The sequence below is a fragment of the Triticum urartu genome, chromosome 3A, assembly GCF_056163025.1.
Source record: "Triticum urartu cultivar PI428250 chromosome 3A, HENAU_Tu73, whole genome shotgun sequence".
Lineage (NCBI taxonomy): Eukaryota > Viridiplantae > Streptophyta > Magnoliopsida > Poales > Poaceae > Triticum > Triticum urartu.
The window spans coordinates 671157457-671180745 of record NC_141875.1 but is presented as its reverse complement, the minus strand read 5'-3'; the positions used below and the strand labels follow the sequence as shown (position 1 = coordinate 671180745).

The following is a 23289-nucleotide window of genomic DNA, read 5'->3' as shown; positions in this document are numbered from 1 at the left end:
TATCACCTCATACCGCGTTAGGGCACCTCTAGCACCGATACTTGTCATGTCATGCATTGCTATGCACCTGCTTGCTTAAATATTTATTGTTTCTTCCCCCTCTTCTCTCGCTAGACACCGAGACCAGCGCTGCTGCTGTTCAGTTCGACTACGGAGTTGACGACCCCTCTCTCTTGCCAGAGCAACCAGGCAAGCCCCCCCCCTTGATCACCAGATATCGCCTACTCTCCTCTATACTGCTTGCATTAGAGTAGTGTAGCATGTTACTGCTTCCCGTTAATCCTATCCTGATGCATAGCCTGTCCTTGCTACTACTGTTGATACCTTTACCTGCAATCCTACTTGCTTAGTATAGGATGCTAGTATTTCCATCTGTGGCCCTACATTCTTGTCCGTCTGCTGTGCTATACTATCGGGCCGTGATCACTCGGGAGGTGATCACGGGTATATACTATATACTTTATACAAGATACATGTGGTGACTAAAGACGGGTCGGCTTGAGGAGCACCCACGAGTGGATCTTTGAGGCGGAGCGACAGGGCAGGTTCAGACCACCTAGGAGAGAGGTGGGCCTGGCCCTGGTCAGCGTTCGCGGATACTTAACACGCTTAACGAGATCTGGGTATTTGATCTGAGTCTGGCCATTTGGTCTATACGCACTAACCATCTACGCGGGAGTAGTTATGGGTATCCCGGCGTCGTGGTATCAGCCGAAGCCTTCGTGACGTCAGCGACTGAGTGGCGCGCGCCGGATTGGAACGTAAGCCTGCTCTTGTATTAAGGGGGCTAGTTCTGCTTCCGGCCGCGTTCGCAACGTGCAGGTGTGCTAAGGGCGATGGGCCCAGACCCCTGTGCGCTTAGGTTTAGACCGGCGTGCTGACCTCTCTGTTGTGCCTAGGTGGGGCTGCGACGTGTTGATCTTCCGAGGCCGGGCATGACCCAGGAAAGTGTGTCCGGCCAAATGGGATCGAGCGTGTTGGGGTATGTGGTGCACCCCTGCAGGGAAGTTAATCTATTCGAATAGCCGTGATCTTCGGTAACAGGACGACTTGGAGTTGTACCTTGACCTTATGACAACTAGAACCGGATACTTAATAAAACACACCCTTCCAAGTGCCAGATACAACCGATGATCGCTCTCTCACAGGGCGACGAGGGGAGGATCATCGGTTAGGATTATGCTATGCGATGCTACTTGGAGGACTTCAGTCTAATCTCTTCTACATGCTGCAAGACGGAGGCTGCCAGAAGCATAGTCTTCGAAAGGACTAGCTATCCCCCCTTATTCCGGCTTTCTGCAGTTCAGTCCACATATGATAGCCTTATTCCAGTTGATACCAATGCATACATATATAGTATAGCTCCTTGCTTGCGAGTACTTTGGATGAGTACTCACGGTTGCTTTCTCCCTCTTTTCCCCCTATCCCTTCTACCTGGTTGTTGCAACCAGATGTTGGAGCCCAGGAGCCAGACGCCACCGTCGACGACGACCCCTACTACACCGTAGGTGCCTACTACTACGTGATGCCCGCTGACGATGACCAGGAGTAGTTAGGAGGATCCCAGGCAGGAGGCCTGCGCCTCTTTCGATCTGTATCCCAGTTTGTGCTAGCCTTCTTTAGGCAACTTGTTTAACTTATGTCTGTACTCAGATATTGTTGCTTCCGCTGACTCGTCTGTGATCGAGCTCTTGTATTCGAGCCCTCGAGGCCCCTGGCTTGTAATATGATGCTTGTATGACTTATTTTATTTGTAGAGTTGTGTTGTGATATCTTCCCGTGAGTCCCTGATCTTGATCGTACACATTTGCGTGCATGATTAGTGTACGATTGAATCGGGGCGTCACAATCACGAAGTTCTACTAACTTGGTGATGGTGACTAGAGAATTCTGTCAATCACTATTTTATCTGGAAGATTAACTCCCACTTGATTCAAGCAACTGTAGTACCCAGACAATCTGAGCACATGCTCACTGCTTGAGCTATTCTCCTCCATCTTTTAGCTATAGAATTTGTTGGAGACTTCATATCTCTCAACTCGGGTATTTGCTTGAAATATCAACTTCAACTCCTGGAACATCTCATATGGTCCATGACGTTCAAAACGTCTTTGAAGTCCCGATTCTAAGCCGTTTAAGCATGGTGCACTAAACTATCAAGTAATCATCATATTGAGCTAGCCCAACGTTCATAGCATCTGCATCTGCTCCTGCAATAGGTTTGTCACCTAGCGGTGCATCAAGGACATAATTCTTCTGTGCAGCAATGAGGATAAACCTCAGATCACGGATCCACTCTGCATCATTGCTACTAACATCTTTCAACTTAGTTTTCTCTAGGAACATAAAAATAAAACAGGGGAGCTAAACGCGAGCTATTGATCTACAACATAGATATGCTAATACTACCAGGACTAAGTTCATGATAAATTTAAGTTCAATTAATCATATTACTTAAGAACTCCCACTTAGATAGACATCCCTCTAATCCTCTAAGTGATCACGTGATCCAAATCAACTAAACCATGTCCGATCATCACGTGAGATAGAGTAGTTTCAATGGTGTGCAACTGTTTTGCATCCGTTGTATTTGAACGTAGAGCCTATCACACCCGATCATCACGTGGTGTCTCAGCACGAAGAACTTTCGCAACGGTGCATACTCAGGGAGAACACTTATACTTTGATAATTTAGTGAGGGATCATCTTATAATGCTACCGTCAATCAAAGCAAGATAAGATGCATAAAAGATAAACATCACATGCAATCAAAATAAGTGATATGATATGGCCATCATCATCTTGTGCTTGTGATCTCCATCTCCGAAGCACCTCCATGATCACCATCATCACCGGCGCGACACCTTGATCTCCATCGTAGCATCGTTGTCGTCTCGCCAATCTTATGCTTCTACGACTATCGCTACTGCTTAGTGATAAATAAAACATTACAGGGCGATTGCATTGCATACAATAAAGAGACAACCATATGGCTCCTGCCAGTTGCCGATAACTTGGTTACAAAACATGATCATCTCATACAATAAAATTTAGCATCACGTCTTGATCACATCACATCACAACATGCCCTGCAAAAACAAGTTAGACGTCTTCTACTTTGTTGTTGCAAGTTTTACGTGGCTGCTACGGGCTTAGCAAGAACCATTCTTACCTACGCATCAAAAACCACAACGATAGTTTGTCAAGTTGGTGTTGTTTTAACCTTCGCAAGGACCGGGCGTAGCCACACTCAGTTCAACTAAAGTTGGAGAAACTGACACCTGCTACGTCTCGAGCTAGCGTTGGTTTTCCCCGAAGAGGAGGGCGTGATGCAGCACAGTAGAGTAAGTATTTCCCTTAGTTTTTGAGAACCAAGGTATCAATCCAGTAGGAGGTCACGCGCAAGTCCCTCGTACCTGCACAAAACGGTAGCAACTCGCAACCAACGCTTAGGGGTTGTCAATCCCTTCACGGTCACTTACGAGAGTGAGATCTGATAGAGATAATATTTTTGGTATTTTTGGTATAAAGATGCAAAGTGAAAAGTAAAAGCAAAACAAGTAAAATAAAGTAATGGAGATTGATATGATGAGAATAGACCCGGGGGCCATAGATTTCACTAGTGGCTTCTCTCAAGAGCATAGATATTCTACGGTGGGTGAACAAATTACTGTTGAGCAATTAATAGAATTGAGCATAGTTATGAGGTTATCTAGGTATGATCATGTATATAGGCATCACGTCCGTGACAAGTAGACTGACTCCTGCCTGCATCTACTACTATTACTCCACTCATCGACCGCTATCCAGCATGCATCTAGAGTATTAAGTTAAAAACAGAGTAACACCTTAAGCAAGATGACATGATGTAGAGGAATAAATTCATGCAATATGATAAATACCCCATCTTGTTATCCTCGATGGCAACAATACAATACGTGCCTTGCAACTCTTTTTGTCACTGAGTAAGGACACCGCAAGATTGAACCCAAAGCTAAGCACTTCTCCCATTGCAAGAACTACCAATCTAGTTGGCCAAACCAAACGGATAATTCGAAGAGACTTGCAAAGATAACTCAATCATACATAAAATAATTCAGAGAAGATTCAAATATTATTCATAGATAAGTTGGATCATAAACCCACAATTCACCGGTCTCAACAAACACACCGCAAAAAGAAGATTACATCGAATAGATCTCCACGAGAGAGGGGGAGAACATTGTATTGAGATCCAAAAAGAGAGAAGAAGCCATCTAGCTACTAGCTATGGACCCGAAGGTCTGAAGTAAACTACTCACACTTCATCGGAAGGGCTATGGTGTTGATGTAGAAGCCCTCCGTGATGGATGCCCTCTCCGGCAGAGCTCTGGAACAGGCCCCAAGATGGGATCTCGTGGATACAGGAAGTTGCGGCAGTGGAACTAGGTTTTTGGCTCCGTCTCTGGTCTAATGGGGGTACGTAGGTATATATAGGAGGAAGGAGCATGTCGGTGGAGCTCCGAGGGGCCCACGAGGCAGGGGGGCGCGCCCAGGGGGGCCCTCCACCCTCGTGACCTCCCCGGAAACTTCTTGGAGTAGGGTCCAAGTCTCCTGGATCACGTTCGGTGAGAAGATCACGTTCCCGAAGGTTTCATTCCGTTTGGACTCCGTTTGATATTCTGTTTCCTCGAAATACTGAAATAGGCAAAAAACAGCAATTCTGGGCTGGGCCTCCGGTTAATAGGTTAGTCCCAAAAATAATATAAAAGTGGAAAATAAAGCCCAATATAGTCCAAAACAGTAGATAAAGTAGCATGGAGCAATCAAAAACTATAGATACGTTGGAGACGTATCAACACCCGCCAGCCACTTGTGTGCAAAGCACGTCGGTAGAACCAGTCTCGCGTAAGCGTACGCGTAATGTCGGTCCAGGCCGCTTCATCCAACAATACCACCGAACCAAAGTATGACATGCTGGTAAGCAGTATGACTTATATCGCCCACAACTCACTTGTGTTCTACTCGTGCATATGACATCTACGCATAAAACCAGACTCGGATGCCACTGTTGGGAAACGTAGTAATTTCAAAAAAAATCCTATGCACAAGCAAGATCATGGTGATGCATAGCAACGAGAGGGGAGAGTGTTGTCCACGTACCCTCGTAGACTGAAAGCGAAAGCGTTAGCACAACGTGGTTGATGTAGTCGTACGTCTTCACGATCCGACCGATCAAGTACCGAACGCACGGCACCTCCGAGTTCAGCACACGTTCAGCCCGATGACGTCCCTCGAACTCCGATCCAGCCGAGTGTTGAGGGTGAGTTCCGTCAGCACGACGGCGCGGTGACGATGTTGATGTTCTACCGACGCAGGGCTTCGCATAAACACCGCTACAGTATTATCGAGGTGGACTATGGTGGAGGGGGGCACCGCACACGGCTAAAAGATCAACTTGATCAATTGTTGTGTCTGTGGGGTGCCCCCTGCCCCTGTATATAAAGGAGCAAGGGGGGTGCGTCTGGCCATAGGAGGAGGCACGCCGGAGGAGTCCTACTCCCACCGGGAGTAGGACTCCCCTCCTTTTTCCTAGTTGGATTAGGACTTGGGGGGGAAGGAGGAGAGAGGGGAAAGGAAAGGGGGGGGGCGCCCCCCTTCCTTGTCCAATTCGGACTTGGGGGGGGGGAGGGGCGCGCGGCTGCCCCTTGGCCGCCTCTCCTCTTCCTCCACTTGGGCCCATAAGGCCCAATAGCCTTTGGGGGTTCCGGTAACCCCTCCGGTACTCCGGTAAAATCACTATTTCACCCGGAACACTTCCGATATCCAAACATAGGCTTTCCATATATCAATCTTCATATCTCGACCATTTCGAGACTCCTCGTCATGTCCTTGATCACATCCGAGACTCCGAACAACCTTCGGTACATCAAAACATATAAACTCATAATATAACTGTCATCGAAACGTTAAGCGTGCGGACCCAACGGGTTCGAGAACTATGTAGACATGACTGAGACACGTCTCCGATCAATAACCAATAGCGGAACCTGGATGCTCATATTGGCTCCTACATATTCTACGAAGATCTTTATCGGTCAAACCGCATAACAACATACGTTGTTCCCTTTGTCATCGGTATGTTACTTGCCCGAGATTCGATCGTCGGTATCTCAATACCTAGTTCAATCTCATTATCGACAAGTCTCTTTACTCGTTCCATAATACATCATCCCGCAACTAACTCATTAGTTGCAATGCTTGCAAGGCTTAAGTGATGTGCATTACCAAGAGGGCCCAGAGATACCTCTCCGACAATCGGAGTGACAAATCCTAATCACGAAATACGCCAACCCAACATGTACCTTTGGAGACACCTGTAGAGCTCCTTTATAATCACACAGTTACATTGTGACGTTTGGTAGCACACAAAGTGTTCCTCCGGCAAACGGGAGTTGCATAATATCATAGTCATAGGAACATGTATAAGTCATGAAGAAAGCAATAGCAACATACTAAACGATCAGGTGCTAAGCTAACAGAATGGGTCATGTCAATCACATCATTCTCCTAATGATGTGATCTCGTTAATCAAATGACAACTCATATCTATGGCTAGGAAACATAACCATCTTTGATCAACAAGCTAGTCAAGTAGAGGCATACTAGTGACACTTTGTTTGTCTATGTATTCACACATGTATTATGTTTCCGGTTATACAATTCTAGCATGAATAATAAACATTTATCATGATATAAGGAAATAAATAATAACTTTATTATTGCCTCTAGGGCATATTTCCTTCAATTAACCCCACAACTGTTTGAATCCGCGCGAAGCCACGCCATGAAGACATACGCAATCTATGGAATGCTAATAGAAGACCTACAGCTGGCCCTCAAAGGCCCCTCCATGCACCATCGGCCGGGCAAAGACCGCGCTGCGACAAATCTGGACGGGACGCTAGATCCGCGGCCAGCGCTGCCACCCATCACCAGGCAAAGCAGCACACACCCTCCCAGCCATGGAGGCGAGGGCCATCGCCGCATAGCCAAGGCTGCCGCCTTGACTGCCTCACACAACCACCCCACTTGAGCCGCCTTAGGAGAACCCACCGCGAATCGCCTGCCCGAGCTCCTACGGCACCGGGCCCGCCGCCACCTCGTCCAACGCACACGGTAGTGGCGGCAAGGGATCTGGCAAGGTGGAGGATACCGGCACGAGGGTTGGAACCCCCGGCGTCGCCCCGGGGAGGTGGCGCAAAGGGGGGACTCTTGCCCTTTATTGATCAAACTTGCAAAACCGGTATGACAAACTTAGTCAAGCTTAGTCTCAAATCAAACAGCCCTGTAATCCCCATGTTTTACCGTACCAAGCTCGTGTCACGGACAGTCAGAACCAAGCGACGACAAGCAGGTGGGGGCGGCTGCGTCCAATGAAGGGAGGAGGGGATCAAATGAGTTGGTTGTAGCCTAAGGCCAACTCCACCGCGTGACCCCAAACGGACGTCCGTTTTGTCTATTTTTCTGATCGTTTGGGTAGGGCAATGGGATCGTGTCAGGGCCTGTCCTGGGATGCGGTGGTCGTGCGCCCAACGCACGGACACATCTCGGCCGCATCCTGTCCGCATACTTTCTGTATGCAAGCCCTTAAACTTTTTTTCATCATTCATTCTTGGTACATGGGAATGCATAACCAAATTTTGACTAGAAAAAAGCAAGACCAAAGAAAACAAGAACCACAAGAATACATTTTAGAAGATATCCAACTTTCATAATTTCTCCTGTAAGTTGGATTAGTGCCTTCTCGATGCATTCATTGTTGATCTGCGGAGGAGCCGCCTTCATCTTGCGTGTTTCTTTTTTCTTCGAGTCTAAAGAAGTAGAGGTTGCTTCCTCGCATCTAGTCTCGTGTCTAGCCTCTAATCTAGTAACAGGTGCACTTGTCTCATCTACAACCTCTATGCTAGCTAAAAGTGCACGAACATCTACTAAATTGCGCTCTATCAATATATCGATGTACTCTTTTTCCCAATACCAAAACTTGCATCCATTCTACACAACAAAATTTGAAGTTAGCACAACTAGTCAAATCTAGAGGACAAACCAAAGCTAAAAAAAGCACATACCCTATCGTTTAAGCACTTGATGAACACCCATCCGAGATGTTCCGGCGTTGTAGACACGCGGCGCACGACCTTCTTTACGCAGTGGCACACTTAATGAGCGGCAACGGTGCGCCGACGAGCTTTTAGGCTAGCACCGAGCCCGGCCGACTGCCATTCGTGTATCTGTCGGTGGACCATGAACGGTGTAGATCCGAGCGGCTAGAGGAGGAGCCACTGCCTGCATGTGGCCTTGCGGCCCTGCCATGGCCTTTCGGCGCGGTGTCAGGCCAGTCCATGTGAAAGTGCAACTATCCCTAGGTGGTTTTGGAAATTCATAACAACATATAGCTCGTTGAGCTAATGCTATTCCAAGATGATTATTTCAGGAAAGCTCAATGATTGGCATGGCATGGATGGTGAAAGTGGAACCCTCAAAATGCTAAGGACAAAGGATTGGCTCAAGCTCAAAAGCTCAAGACTCTTCATTTTATATTTTAGTGATCCAAGATCACATTGAGTCTTTAGGAAAAGCCAATACTATCAAGGAGGGATGAGGTGTTGCTTAATGAGCCTCTTGCTTCATGTGCTTAGTGATATGCTCCAAAACCCTCAACTACTTTCCCATATCCACATATGACCTAAACCCTAAGCCAAACTCGGTCCTACCGATTCTTTCTATCCGGCGCCACCGAGTTTCACTTGTCATAAGCCACTGCCAAACCCTAGCAATTCGGTTCTACCGATAGGGATCTCGGTCTCACCGAGATGGGATTGCAAACTCTCTGTTTCCCTTTCGTAACTTTTTGGTCTCACCGAAAGAGCGAATCGGTCCCACCGAGATTGCAATGTAAATTCAGTGTTTCCTTTTTGTAACTTTTCGGTCTCGCCGAAAGAGCAAATCGGTCCCACCGAGTTTGCCTGACTAACTCTCTGGTTAGCTAATTACCAAAATCGGTCTCACCGAGTTTGTGTAATCGGTCTCACCGAGATTACGTTATGCCCAAACCCTAACCATATCGGTCCTACCGAGTTGCATGTCAGTCCCACCGAAAATCTCTAACGGTCACTAGGTTTACCTTTTCGGTCTGACCGAGTTTGTTGATTCGGTCCCACCGAGATTGGAAAACTGTGTGTAATGGTTGGATTTTGTGTGGAGGCTATATATACCCCTCCACCTCCTCTTCATTCGTGGAGAGAGCCATCAGAACACATACACAATTCCAACTCATATGTTCTGAGAGAGAACCACCTACTCATGTGTTGAGACCAAGATATTCCATTCCTACCATATGAATCTTGATCTCTAGCCTTCCCCAAGTTGCTTTCCACTCAAATCTTCTTTCCACAAAATCCAAATCCTATGAGAGAGATTTGAGTGTTGGGGAGACTATCATTTGAAGCACAAGAGCAAGGAGTTCATTACCTACACACCATTTGTTACTTCTTGGAGAGTGGTGTCTCCTAGATTGGCTAGGTGTCACTTGGGAGCCTCCGACAAGATTGTGGAGTTGAACCAAGGAGTTTGTAAGGGCAAGGAGATCGCCTACTTCGTGAAGATCTACCGCTAGTGAGGCAAGTCCTTCGTGGGCGATGGCCATGGTGGGATAGACAAGGTTGCTTCTTCGTGGACCCTTTGTGGGTGGTTGCTTCTTCGTGGACCCTTCGTGGGTGGAGCCCTCCGTGGACTCGCGCAACCATTACCCTTCGTGGGTGGAGCCCTCCGTGGACTCGCGCAACCGTTACCCTTCGTGGGTTGAAGTCTCCATCAACGTGGATGTAGGATAGCACCACCTATCCGAACCACGGGAAAAACATCCGTGTCTCCAATTGCGTTTGAATTCTCCAAACCCTTCCCTTTACATTCTTGCAAGTTGCATGCTTTACTTTCCGCTGCCAATATACTCTTTGCATGCTTGCTTGAATTGTGTGATGATTGCTTGACTTGTCCTACAATAGCTAAAATCTGCCAAGAACTAAAATTGCGAAAAGGTTAAGTTTTTATTTGGTCAAGTAGTCTAATCACCCCCCCCTCTAGACATACTTTCGATCCTACAAGTGGTATCAGAGCTTTGGTCTCCATTTGCTTTGATCTCCATAGCTTTTGGTGGTCATAGCCTTGGTTTCACAACCTAGGAGAGTATGGCGTCTAGCGAGGGAAATTATCACCGTAGAGGTCCTTACTTTGATGGTACTAATTTTGCTAGTTGGAAGCATAAAATGAAAATGCATATTCTTGGACATAACCCCGCCGTTTGGGCTATTGTGTGTGTTGGTTTGCCAGGTGACTTCTTTGATGGGAAAGAACCAAACCGTGAAGCTACCGCGGATGAGTTGAAGATGTTGCAATACAATGCTCAAGCTTGTGATATTCTCTTCAATGGATTGTGCCCCGAAGAATTCAAAAAAATCAGCTGTCTTGAGAATGCAAAGGAAATTTGGGACACTTTGATTGATATGCACGAAGGTACCGACTCCGTCAAGGAATCCAAGTTGGATGTGCTTCAAAGTCAACTTGACAAGTTCAAAATGAAGGATGGTGAAGGTGTCGCTGAAATGTACTCTAGGCTTGCTCTCATCACAAATGAGATTGCCGGCTTAGGAAGTGAAGAGATGATCGATAGATTCATCATCAAGAAGATTCTAAGAGCCTTGGATGGAAAATATGATACCGTGTGCACATTGATCCAAATGATGCCCAATTACAAAGATCTCAAGCCAACGGAGGTGATTGGAAGAATTGTTGCTCATGAGATGTCACTTAAGGATAAAGAGGAACTTCACAACAAATCAAGTGGTGCCTACAAAGCCTCATGTGAAGCCCCTACATCATCAAGTGAGAAAAAAAACTTCAATGAAGAATTGAGCTTAATGGTGAAGAACTTCAACAATTTCTACAAGAGTAGAAGCAAAGATAGAAGCTTCAAGTCAAGGTCCTACAATGACAAAAGATCTTCTAGTCGAGAGCGAAACTGCTACAGTTGTGGAAGACCCGGACACTATTCCAATGAGTGTACGACTCCCTACAAGAGAAGAGAAGATTTTCCAAAAAGAAGAAGCAAAGAATCACCACCAAGAGAGAGAATGAGTAGAGATGATCGTTATGAACGAAGATACTCACGGAGAAGCAAGGATTCGGAAAGGAAGGAAAAATCATCAAGGAGCTACACAAAACGAAGACATCAAGCTCATGTTGGTGAATGGGTATCCGGCTCCGACTCCGACAGCCACTCCGAGAGAAGTTATCACTCCGACTCCGAAGATACTCAAGATGAAGGTGTTGCCGGTCTAGTACTTGTGTCAACCAACTCCTACGACATATTTGACTCACCAAATGAAGGAATTGGAAGATGCTTCATGGCCAAAGGTCCTAAGGTAACACACCCCGAGTATGTTGATTTCAATAGTGATGAAGATGACTTGTTAGGTGATGATTTGCTTGTTGACAACTCTAGTGATGAATACTATGATGAAACGTCAATTAATCATGCTAATCAAGATAAAACGAATGACAATGATAAGGAGAAGATTGAGGCTCTAACTAAAGAACTAAACACTCTTAAGTTAGCTCATGAAACTATCTTCGAAGATCATCGAGAACTTTTAAGAGCTCATGTGAAATTACGCTTTGAAAAGCTCAATCTTGAGCAAGAGCATGAGTTCTTAAAAGCAATCAATGATGATCTCCGCAAGAAAAGTTCTTCTTACATTACCAAGCGTTTACTCTTATCCACTTACATGCCTCAAGTCAAGTCTAGTAACAAGAACAAGAAAGATTCTTCCTCTAGCAGTAACAATGATCATGCTAAATCCAATATTGTTGCTTCTAGTAGTTCTCTTGATTCCACTAATGATTCTCTTAGCCAAGTTACACTTGAGCAAGAAAATAGCTTATTGAAGGGAATTATAGAGAAAGGAGTGTACAAAAGCCTTGTCGGGAGTAAGCAATTCGAGGAAATTGTGCGCAAGCAAGGAATGCACCAGAAGAATCAAGGTGTTGGTTTTAAACGAAAGTTCAATGCCAATGGAGTTGAGTGGGAAGAAGATCAATACCCCAAGACAAAGTTTGTTCCTCAACAAGAGAAGTATGATACTTCTTTCAAGGGGACACAATCTCAAGATGATCTTCCACCACAAGACTACAAGCAAAAAGGCAAGGACAAGCTTCAAGAGGAAATTAAGGCATTTGAAGAAGCTCCCAAGACCTTAGTCAAGTGGATTCCCAAGACTACTTCAAGTTCCACTTCATCAAGTACGACTACAAGTCCAAGGATTCCCATCAAGATGGTGTGGATCCAGAAGAAGAAGAACTAGAGAGTTCTTGAGGGTGACTCCGCCAACATACTTCACTCTTATCATTTTGGCAAGAACAAGTGCAATCAACTTCCACATCTTGCACTAGTTCAAGGAGTCACAAACCCTCTTGTTGGTAAGACAAGGGACAAGGTAACTTAAAAGTTTTCATGGACATCATCTTGTGTGTGCATCACTCTATGTCTATGGATATCCTTGTTTGTTCCTTGTGGGACTAACCCATGTAGGTATTGAAAGTGTAATTCACTCAAATGGATAGCTCCAAGTGATCTACATCTACATTGAGCATCCACATCTTCAACATCTACATGAAGTCATCATCGACAACACCCGAGGTTAGTTCATCCCTCTAAGGGGGGATATCACATCTAGGGGGAGCTTTACTCTAAGACTTGAGCTAAAGCAACTCTAAAGATGTGAACACAACAATGCTTTATGTAAAAGTGGTAACCCCACTTGAGCTTAAACGATGAGTATGACCTATGATCAAGTGTTCTCACTTGACTCCTAAGTCAATATACTTATAGATGACCTTGTCATCGCAAATTGCTTGATAGATGCTAGAATTGGTTGTGCATGCCTTGTCACATATTTCATTTGCCACCTTATTGTGTGAGCATGCTGATTGCATATTTTACTCATTCGAGGACATCCACTTGTTGTTTTGATTGTTTGGTTTTATTTCCTTTTGCCAAGTGGATGGACAAGAATGCCTAAGAACCTCCTCTAGCTATCCATGCTTTTCTCGTCTCAAACTCTATTCATGCTACATCACAAAATTTGATCAAGTCAGATTCGAACCACTCTGTGTGAGGAGCGCTCGGAGTCCCCGATTTGTCATAGACTTAAACTTCCAAAACCTCTTTATGATTCTCGGTCTGACCGATACCCCACTTTCGGTCCTACCGAGATCATTAAGTTGATATAGGTTTTCAATCTCGGTGCAACCGATTTGAACCTTTCGGTCACACCGAGTTGCAACAACTGTATACAGTTTTGCATTTCGGTGCCACCGAGTTGTTCCACTCGGTCACACCGACAGGGTCGGGCTATATATAGTCACGGGCAAAAATTTGGAAATTTCTCCGAACCCCTTCGCCTGCGCGATAGCCTGCTCTACCAACTTGGTCTCCGGATCGTCTCCTCGCCGCCAGCCGCCTCCAGTCGCTGGTCTCCGTCGCCGTCAACGGAATTCAACCCCGCCGTTGCCGCCGTAGCGAGTCTCCGCCGAACTAGGGTATGGACTCGATCACAGTGCTATTCCCCGTCCGATTCCTAGCACATTGTGTTCTTAATGATTCTTGCCACGATTGAAACACTCCTATCCAGTCAATGCATTCGTAGATTAGTTTTGATTCAAAAAATTTAGGGTTAGGTTTCCGCCGAAACCATCTCGGACCCACCGAGTTGAAAAACTCGGTCCCACCGATTTGGCTTATGCCATTGCACAAGTGAGACTCGGTCTGACCAAGAATTACTTATCGGTGTGACCGATTTTGGAACTTTGTGAAACCCTAGCAGTCTCGGTGCCACCGAACTATGACTCGGTCTGACCGAGTTCACTAGTTTAGGTTCCAAAACTACTTCGGTATCACCGAGTTTAAAAATCAGTAGATCCGAGATGATTTCAGTGGGAAACTAAAACTAAGTTTTTGGATCATTCTTTTGCAAAAATCTCTGCATTTTGTGATGCTCATCTATTCTACCTCATCTATAAACTATTCACAGGGTCAGCAGTCAGAGTTTGCATCATGTCAGACCAAAGTGATAGCCAGAACTTGTCAGAGCAGCAAGTGCAGATGAGTGAGGGCACTAGTCCCTCCAGCTCTTCAGATGATGGCAGCAGGAGCACCCCAAGCAATTTGCCAAAAGCTGCCACCAAACAAAGGAAGAAAAGAACTTCAGATTCTGAGGATGAAGATTATGTGGCAGAGGGAGAGGAAGCAACTTCCAAGAGAGTTGAGCCAGCACAGGGCACAAAGCCAGGATTGAAAATCAAAAGGCCAGCAGGTAGGCAGCCTATGCCAAAGGCCAGAGCCTCAACTCAGATTCCTGAAAAGCCTGCAACCATAGAGCCAGTTGCTGCTGAAGGCAAGAAAAGAAAGGAAAGGGTGAAGAAAACCGTAGCCAGAGTGCTTGAAAAGGCTTCCATCATGGAAGAAGAGGAAGAAGAAGAGGTAGCTGCACCAGCACCTAAGGCACCCAAGCTGATGGGTGATGCCATAAGATCAGGGGCAGCTGCTTCCAAGGTCAAGCCAGCTCCAAAGCCAAAACCAAAGAGGAATACAAGAAGCATCCCAGCTGCTGAGAAGAACAAGGCCCCAGTGCCTGACAATACAGAAGATGATGAAGAGCAAGTTCTTAGAAAACTCAAGCCCAAGATCCCAGACCACAACGATGCTCATCCTGTGGCTGAGGATATGAAGCTCAGGAGAGACTCAGGGCTGAGGAAGTGGAGAGAAGCAGACCCGTATGCTTCAAGGAGAAGGACTGCAGTTGACTACAGGTTTCACACCAAGGAGCAGCAAGATTTTTATGAGACAGTGCTGCTAGACAAGAAGCCAATAGTCTGTGACATGAGATGGGTCGATTGGCAATACATCAAGGACAACGAAGAGTACTACCCTGGAGTGCAGGACAGCTTCAAGGCATGTGGAGTAGAGGACTTTGTTGGGCAGAAGCTCACAAAGTGGAACGAGGAGCTTATCATGCAGTTCTACTCCACAACACATTTTTATCCAGATGGTAGCATAATTTGGATGTCAGAAGGTACGAGGTACCAGTCTACAGTTGCTGAATGAGCTCAGCTGGTCAATGCCCCAGAAGAGCATGAGGATGACTTGGACATTTATGCCAAGAAGAAGATGGACCACAACTCTATGTCCAACATGTACAAGGAGATTCCAAATGAAGCACTTGACACTTTCAAGTTTGGCTCAGTACACTATCTTCTGTCAGGGTTGCCAACAATCAATTGGATACTAAGGCACACCTTGTTGCCCAAGTCAGGTGATCACAAGATGATCAGAGGCCATGCAATCAACTTGCTACATATATTTGATGTGCCACAGAAGTTCAAGGTGATGAGCCTCATGGTAGAGACCATCAAGAGGACTGCAGCAGACCAGAAGAGGAGTTGTGGATATGCCCCACAGATTCAGGAGCTCATCAACTCTAAGATGGGCACGGGCATATACTTATTGGACAAGGAACACCTACCCATCCATCCAGATTTTGAAGATAATCAAGTTGTTATGACTGAGAATGAACCATCGTCTGCACAAGCACAAGCAAAGAAGGAGAAGGCAAGAAAGGAGAAAGCTGCCAAGATGCCAACTCAAGAGGAGGCATCTGAATATTTCTTGAAAACCAAACAAGAGCAACTTGGTTACTTGATTGCATCCACACTGAGGATTGAGTAAGGACTGGCCACCCTCACTCAGAATCAGCAGAGCTTAGAGAGGATCATGAAACAAAAGTTCTATGACTTGGATGTCAAAGTGACAGAGATTCAGACTGCAATGGAGCAGCTCCAGGATGACATGCAGGAGAGGAGAGGCAAGACTACAACTGATGCCTTTGCCAGAGTGCCACGAGGTCCGAGGTCGTCTGCAGTGCCAGTTGCTGACACCAGAGCCACCACTTCTGCACCAGCTACAGCTTCAGTTCCACCAGCTCCAGCATCTACTTCAGCCTCGACTCCGACCACGTCTACAGAAGGCTTCGTCCTTGGAGTGCTCCGGACTCCACCACCACCTGAAGATCAAGCCTGAGTGTCGACTTAGCACTATGCATTTTCTAGGAACTTTTTGGTAACTTATTGCCAAAGGGGGAGAAAATGTATAGATCATAGACTTCGAGAGAGAGTGTTGCTTTTTTCTCTCTTGCTTTATTTGGTGGTTTTTCGAACTTTGTTTGCTTTTGAGTGCTTGAGATACTATGTCATTGCTTGTGAGACATTGATGATCATGCGTTTGATCATAAGCTACACTTAATGCTTGCTTAATATTATCATCTTATCTATCTTATGTGATCATTCACTATTCTTGGTGAGGAGTGCATGTATTTCATTCTTATCATTTTAAGCGCTCCACCAAGATGTATGTGACATAGAAGAGTAACCCATGACTCTAACTCTTTGTGCATTTGCAGTCCAAAGCAAATTTTAAATATGCACAAATTTAGGGGGAGCTCTTACTTGTCACATACTTCTCAAAGCGACGATATATTTCATGCTTATTATCATTTGTCGAAGCTTTGATCTATATGTTGTCATCAATTACCAAAAAGGAGGAGATTGAAAGTGCAACTATCACTAGGTGGTTTTGGAAATTCATAACAACATATAGCTCCTTGAGCTAATGCTATTTCAAGATGATTATTTCAGGAAAGCTCAATGATTGGCATGGCATGGATGGTGAAAGTGGAACCCTCAAAATGCTAAGGACAAAGGATTGGCTCAAGCTCAAAAGCTCAAGACTCTTCATTTTATATTTTAGTGATCCAAGATCACATTGAGTCTTTAGGAAAAGCCAATACTATCAAGGAGGGATGAGGTGTTGCTTAATGAGCCTCTTGCTTCATGTGCTTAGTGATATGCTCCAAAACCCTCAACTACTTTCCCATATCCACATATGACCTAAACCCTAAGCCAAACTCGGTCCTACCGATTCTTTCTATCCGGCGCCACCGAGTTTCACTTGTCATAAGCCACTGCCAAACCCTAGCAATTCGGTTCTACCGATAGGGATCTCGGTCTCACCGAGATGGGATTGCAAACTCTCTGTTTCCCTTTCGTAACTTTTTGGTCTCACCGAAAGAGCGAATCGGTCCCACCGAGATTGCAATGTAAATTCAGTGTTTCCTTTTTGTAACTTTTCGGTCTCGCCGAAAGAGCAACTCGGTCCCACCGAGTTTGCCTGACTAACTCTCTGGTTAGCTAATTACCAAAATCGGTCTCACCGAGTTTGTGTAATCGGTCTCACCGAGATTACGTTATGCCCAAACCCTAACCATATCGGTCCTACCGAGTTGCATGTCAGTCCCACCGAAAATCTCTAACGGTCACTAGGTTTACCTTTTCGGTCCGACCGAGTTTGTTGATTCGGTCCCACCGAGATTGGAAAACTGTGTGTAACGGTTGGATTTTGTGTGGAGGCTATATATACCCCTCCACCTCCTCTTCATTCGTGGAGAGAGCCATCAGAACACATACACAATTCCAACTCATATGTTCTGAGAGAGAACCACCTACTCATGTGTTGAGACCAAGATATTCCATTCCTACCATATGAATCTTGATCTCTAGCCTTCCCCAAGTTGCTTTCCACTCAAATCTTCTTTCCACAAAATCCAAATCCTATGAGAGAGAGTTGAGTGTTGGGGAGACTATCATTTGAAGCACAAGAGCAAGGAGTTCATTACCTACACACCATTTGTTACTTCTTGGAGAGTGGTGTCTCCTAGATTGGCTAGGTGTCACTTGGGAGCCTCCGACAAGATTGTGGAGTTGAACCAAGGAGTTTGTAAGGGCAAGGAGATCGCCTACTTCGTGAAGATCTACCGCTAGTGAGGCAAGTCCTTCGTGGGCGATGGCCATGGTGGGATAGACAAGGTTGCTTCTTCGTGGACCCTTTGTGGGTGGTTGCTTCTTCGTGGACCCTTCGTGGGTGGAGCCCTCCGTGGACTCGCGCAACCGTTACCCTTCGTGGGTGGAGCCCTCCGTGGACTCGCGCAACCGTTACCCTTCGTGGGTTGAAGTCTCCATCAACGTGGATGTAGGATAGCACCACCTATCCGAACCACGGAAAAAACATCCGTGTCTCCAATTGCGTTTGAATTCTCCAAACCCTTCCCTTTACATTCTTGCAAGTTGCATGCTTTACTTTCCGCTGCCAATATACTCTTTGCATGCTTGCTTGAATTGTGTGATGGTTGCTTGACTTGTCCTACAATAGCTAAAATCTGCCAAGAACTAAAATTGGGAAAAGGTTAAGTTTTTATTTGGTCAAGTAGTCTAATCACCCCCCCTCTAGACATACTTTCGATCCTACACCATGGCGTGACGCGGCCTCCCACAGCCGGGCGAGCTCAAGACCGACCGGATCCGGTCCAAATCCGGTCGGCGGGTGCGCAAAACAGGTGGCCGTGGTTGGGTAGCTCGGAGGCGCCGAATGGAAGGGGCTAGGCGAGCGCGCGTCCGAGCTGCACAGCTACAATGGCAGCAGCAATGGCGGCGGCGGCGAGGGAAGAGTAGGGAAGAGTGGAGAAGAATGGAGGGTGTGCGGCCGGAGGGAGGGAGGGGGCGGATAGAAAAAGACGCCCCTGTGCCACCGACGGGCGAGCCAGGGGAGCACACGCGCAGACGGCCCGCGCGTCCGTGTGATGTCCGTTTCACCCCAAAAGTGACGCAAACTTGGGCCGGAGATGGGTCGAAAGCGGACACAAAATAAACAAAAGTGCGTTTGCGCCTGGGCGCTGGGCCGTCTGATTCGTCCGTTTTACCCAAACGGACGCGCGCGGACAAGATAAGGTCACGTGGTGGAGTTGGACCTCAAGGCCGGACGTACAGTTGTACACAACCACAATACACGAATTGTCCGTCACCGCGACAAGGATTCTCAGTCATGCTTTGCCGGCGATCCTGAGCAGAACATCGCAGAGCTCCCTGGTCTTGGAGAACATGGCCATGTGGTCGGCTCCGGCGATCTCCTCGGCCTCCGTGCCGGGGCTGAGGTCCACCATCCAGCGCTGCATCTCCTCGGAGAAGGAAGCGTCCTCCATGGCCACCACGTACACCTTCTTCACCGACGCGTAGTTGGCGTCCGTGAGCAGCGTCTCGTCCTTTACCATCGCGTCGTCCACGAACAGGCGGCCGGGTTTCACCAGCATCGTAGCCAGCGTCAGATCCTGCGTGCCGGCCACAAAACCAATGTCAGCATCTTGTATGCCGTAGGTAAAACCCATGTCAGCATCGAGGACTAGAACATCTGGGACGAAAAAGATTGAGTTCTTGTTACCTCAGCTGGGCTTCGATCGTACAGTTTTGCTGCCAATAATTTGGGGCCGAACACGAGAGCAGGTCGAGGGCCCTGACTCGTCTCCAGAACCATCCTCTCGCTGTCCATGAAAAATTCCGGCGTGGTTCTTCTGGAGAACTGGCAAGAGTCACCAGAAATTAGCCAAGTATCGATCGGTGTCAATGGAAAACTTGAGGTTTGCTTACCTCTTCCATGGTGACGCCCATGTGCCTGCCGACGCACGGCATGCACGCGTCGAGGAACACGGCCGCGGCGACCTTGCGCGGGAGCCTCTCCATGGCGAGCGCGATGTTGAGCCCGCCGAGGCTGTGCCCGACCAGGACCAGCCTCTCGCCGGCGGGCGCCGCGGCCACGGCGTCGAGCAGCGGCCGCGAGTAGTCCTCGAAGGACGCCACCTCGTCCATGCCCGCCGGGTGCACGCCCGACGCCGCCATGTCCAGCGCGGTGACACGGTGCCCCGCGGCGCGCAGCATCGGCACCAGCTTGTACCAGCACCACGCGCCGTGGCCTAGGCCGTGGACGAGGATGAAGTGATCGCCGCCGCCGCCGCTCCCCTCCATCTGATTTCACCTCCGATGAGAACGAGTGAGGGCGCTACGTAGCCGGCGCTCTGCGGCTCGTGGCTGCGGCTTCCGGATCTCTTTGCCGAGAGAGCAGTACTGTATCTCACTGGCATGTGAACGTGCCAATAGTAGTTTTGGACCATGCCAACCTGAGTGAAGCGTCGTCTTTCCAGTAAGTCAAAGCAGGTTTTGATTGTATCCCTTGAGTAGTGGACATCAGTGAGCAGTCCCTATGACAAGCGTCGTCTTACCACCTCACAATTTTGATCGTATCCCTTGAAAAATACGGAGTATTTTTCTTTTTGTAGATTGACACATGATAATGCACTTGTCTTCTTGTGATGCTTTGCTGAAGAAAATTCTGAAAATTTATGCTAAACATGTGGATTTTGAGGTATTTTCGACCAAATGCAATAAATATGAATGTTTAACTCTATCCGTCGCTTTTTTTTTTCAAACCGCGAGAAGCGATTCGTCTTGCCAATTAAATCTATTGTCAACTAACCGAAGGAAAAACTTAGAAGAAAGACTATAAGAAAATGAAGATTGCAACCGAACGCCAAAGACACCACTCACTCGACATATTTCCACAGCAAGACAAAGTCGACACACACCACCGAGGAAAAGCTTCATGGAGCTGTCCACATGTGCCATCGGTATCATGTGTCTACCACGAGCCCACGGAATCCAAGCCAGCCACACGCAACAAGGCGACTTTATGCAAGGAGGAAGATCACTGCAGGATTCAAAATATCAGAGAGAAGGTTCGTATCGGTTTGGTTTCAACATATTGGATGTCGGATATCGGGTGATATATGATAGGATATAAAACATATCTGGATTATTTTCATTACTCTTGATAAAAACATATCATGTTGTTTAGTTAAAACATGCATCATACCAAAAAATGGATTTAAAGATTATTAACTTGTTAATTAATAAACTACTTAAGATAGATGCAGAAAATTCTTACTCTTAGATTGGAATCATGAGTCCCGCTTCAGTACAAATATATACTTCACCAACCTCTAGGTTTACTTCCACCTGCTATAACCAACTAGGACAGCTCCCTTGTTATGTTGGTTACTTCATTTTTCTTCTTGTTGTGCATCTTCTCAGTCTGGTTTTCTTTTTCCTAGGGTTTTTGCTTGGCCTCTTTCTTCTTCTTCTTTTTTCACTTGTTAAAATTCATGAACATTTTCTTAAACTCGTGAAACTTTTTCAAATACAAGAACTTATTATTTGAATCCATGAACTTTTTATAAAATGAGTGAATGTTTTTCAATTTCGCAAAAAACCCAAATCGATGAACTTTTTTCAACTTTGAAACTTTTTCAAATTCGCGAACTTATTTGACAAATTCATGAAGTTTTTTTCAAAACAAAGATTTTTTTTTTCAAACTTGAGTACTTTTCTTGTCAGATTCGGGAACTTGTTTTCCAAATCGATGAACTTTTTCCAACTTTGTGAACTTTATTCAAGTTAGTGAACTTATTTGTCAAATAGATGAACTTTTTGTCAAACTTGTGATTTTCTTTTCAATTTCAAGTTTTTCTTTCCAAATTCCTGAACTTTTTTATAAATGGATGAACGTATTTCAATTTCACAACTTTTTGTCAAATCCGTGAACTTATTTTCTAATTGATAAAGTTTTTTCAATTGCGATAACTTTATTCAAATTAGCGACTTATTTGTCAATCAATGAACTTTTCTCAAATTCGTGAACTTTTCTAACTAAATTTTGAATTTTTTTTTCAAATTGATGAACATTTTAAAGTTCATGATTTTTTTTCAAATTCGTGAAATAAAATAAATCAGTGAACTTTTTAAAATTTTCCGAACTAATTTATCAAATGCATGTACTTTTTTGAATTTAATAAAAATCTATAAACGTGTGAACTTTTTTAAAATCCATGAACTCTTTTTTAAAAGATTTTAAAACCATCAACCGTTTTTTTAGTTAACAAAATAACAGAAGCGAAAACCAAGAAGTGGAGGAGCGAGGTACTTGGGTTGTGGTCCACTAAGGCGGACCATTTTATATATGCACGTTCAATATTTTTGGAATACATTCTTAACATTTCATAAAACATAAATTTTCTGAAGTGTACCTTTTTATACACATTGTATATGTCAAAGACATTTTTTATACGTGTTTAACATTTTCTAAATACATGATTAATATTTTTGAAAAGTTATTTCTTATGTCTATTTTTTCCATATACATGATACATTTTCTGCATACATCGGAAACTTTTTATAATATGAATTCAATATTTTCAAAATACATGATTAAGATTTTGAAGACATATGCTTTGATGTTTTACTTTTTCAAACACAATGTACATTTTTCTTATACATCGAAAACAGTTTTTCTTAACACGTTTACCATAATGCATGACTAATTTTTTTCAAATGTTTTACGATTAAGACATATCTATTTTTAATATACATTTATAGAATATACGGATGTATAAATAAAATAAAAAAATGAAAGAAAAACCAAAAGAAAAAGAAAAGGCGTGGCTGTGAACTGTGGCACCTGCGCACTGGGCCGTCCAAGTCTCGTGGTCGACCAGGCGTAGCGTCCCTACGTCTCGCACTAAGCGAGAGATAGGTGCGCCCATGGTTTCCTATTTGATGCGTAAGTCGCGCCCTAACGACCTAACGTGTAACCTGATGCGCCTTTTCTCAACGGTAAAAAAAGGAGAATGGTTAGGCTTTTCTTTTTTCAAGAATTTTTTTCGATCTATTCATTTTAAATCATGGTTGTACAACGAATACTAAAAATAATAAAAATTACATCCAAATCCATAGCAGCAAGCGACGACTACAAGCATTGAAGTGAGTCGAAAGCGCGCCGCCGTCATTGCCCCCCCCCCTCCCCGCCCACGCCGGAGTCGGGCACAACTTGTTGTAATAGACAGTCAAAAAATCATTATGCTAAGGCCTCATAAGACCAGCGCAGTAGAACAGCAATCACCACCGATGAAAAACCACGCAAATCGAAAAGATCCAACCCAAAGACACATGGACAATAAATAGTTCCGAGCAAATCTATTGAGGATAGATCCGCCGAAGACACATCTTCACACGCTCACCAACGATGTTAGATGCACCACCGAAACAAGGGCTAGGCGCGAAGACCTTTATTTCATCTTCAGGGAGTCGTCACCGTTTCGCCTTCCTAAGCAAAACACAAACCCTAAACAAACTCAAAGGAACGACTAACAACGGAGCCCACCCCCTCCGCCGGCCCTTACTAGAATCCACAGCATCCCCCATGGC

At 45.5% G+C, this 23289-nt stretch overlaps 1 protein-coding gene across 1 annotated transcript; it reads right to left on the bottom strand.

Moving 5' to 3' along the window:
• Positions 1-18939: 18939 nt before the first annotated feature.
• On the bottom strand, positions 18940-20156 carry LOC125549111 (putative esterase PIR7A). Its single transcript, XM_048712598.2, has 3 exons — positions 19624-20156; positions 19418-19555; positions 18940-19307 (listed from the first exon to the last, which is right to left on the bottom strand). Exons 1-3 carry the CDS (start codon positions 19996-19998, stop codon positions 19023-19025), a joined length of 798 nt encoding a protein of 265 aa, XP_048568555.2. The 5' UTR covers positions 19999-20156; the 3' UTR covers positions 18940-19022.
• Positions 20157-23289: the final 3133 nt, after the last annotated feature.

Excerpts from the sequence above, each read along its gene's own strand:
- LOC125549111 (XM_048712598.2), bottom strand. The coding sequence starts at position 19,998 with ATGGAGGGGAGCGGCGGCGGCGGCGATCACTTCATCCTCGTCCACGGC. Across the intron at positions 19,556-19,623 it reads TGGGCGTCACCATGGAAGAG|TTCTCCAGAAGAACCACGCC; the intron begins GTAAGCAAACCT and ends GACTCTTGCCAG. Across the intron at positions 19,308-19,417 it reads ACGATCGAAGCCCAGCTGAG|GATCTGACGCTGGCTACGAT; the intron begins GTAACAAGAACT and ends GCCGGCACGCAG.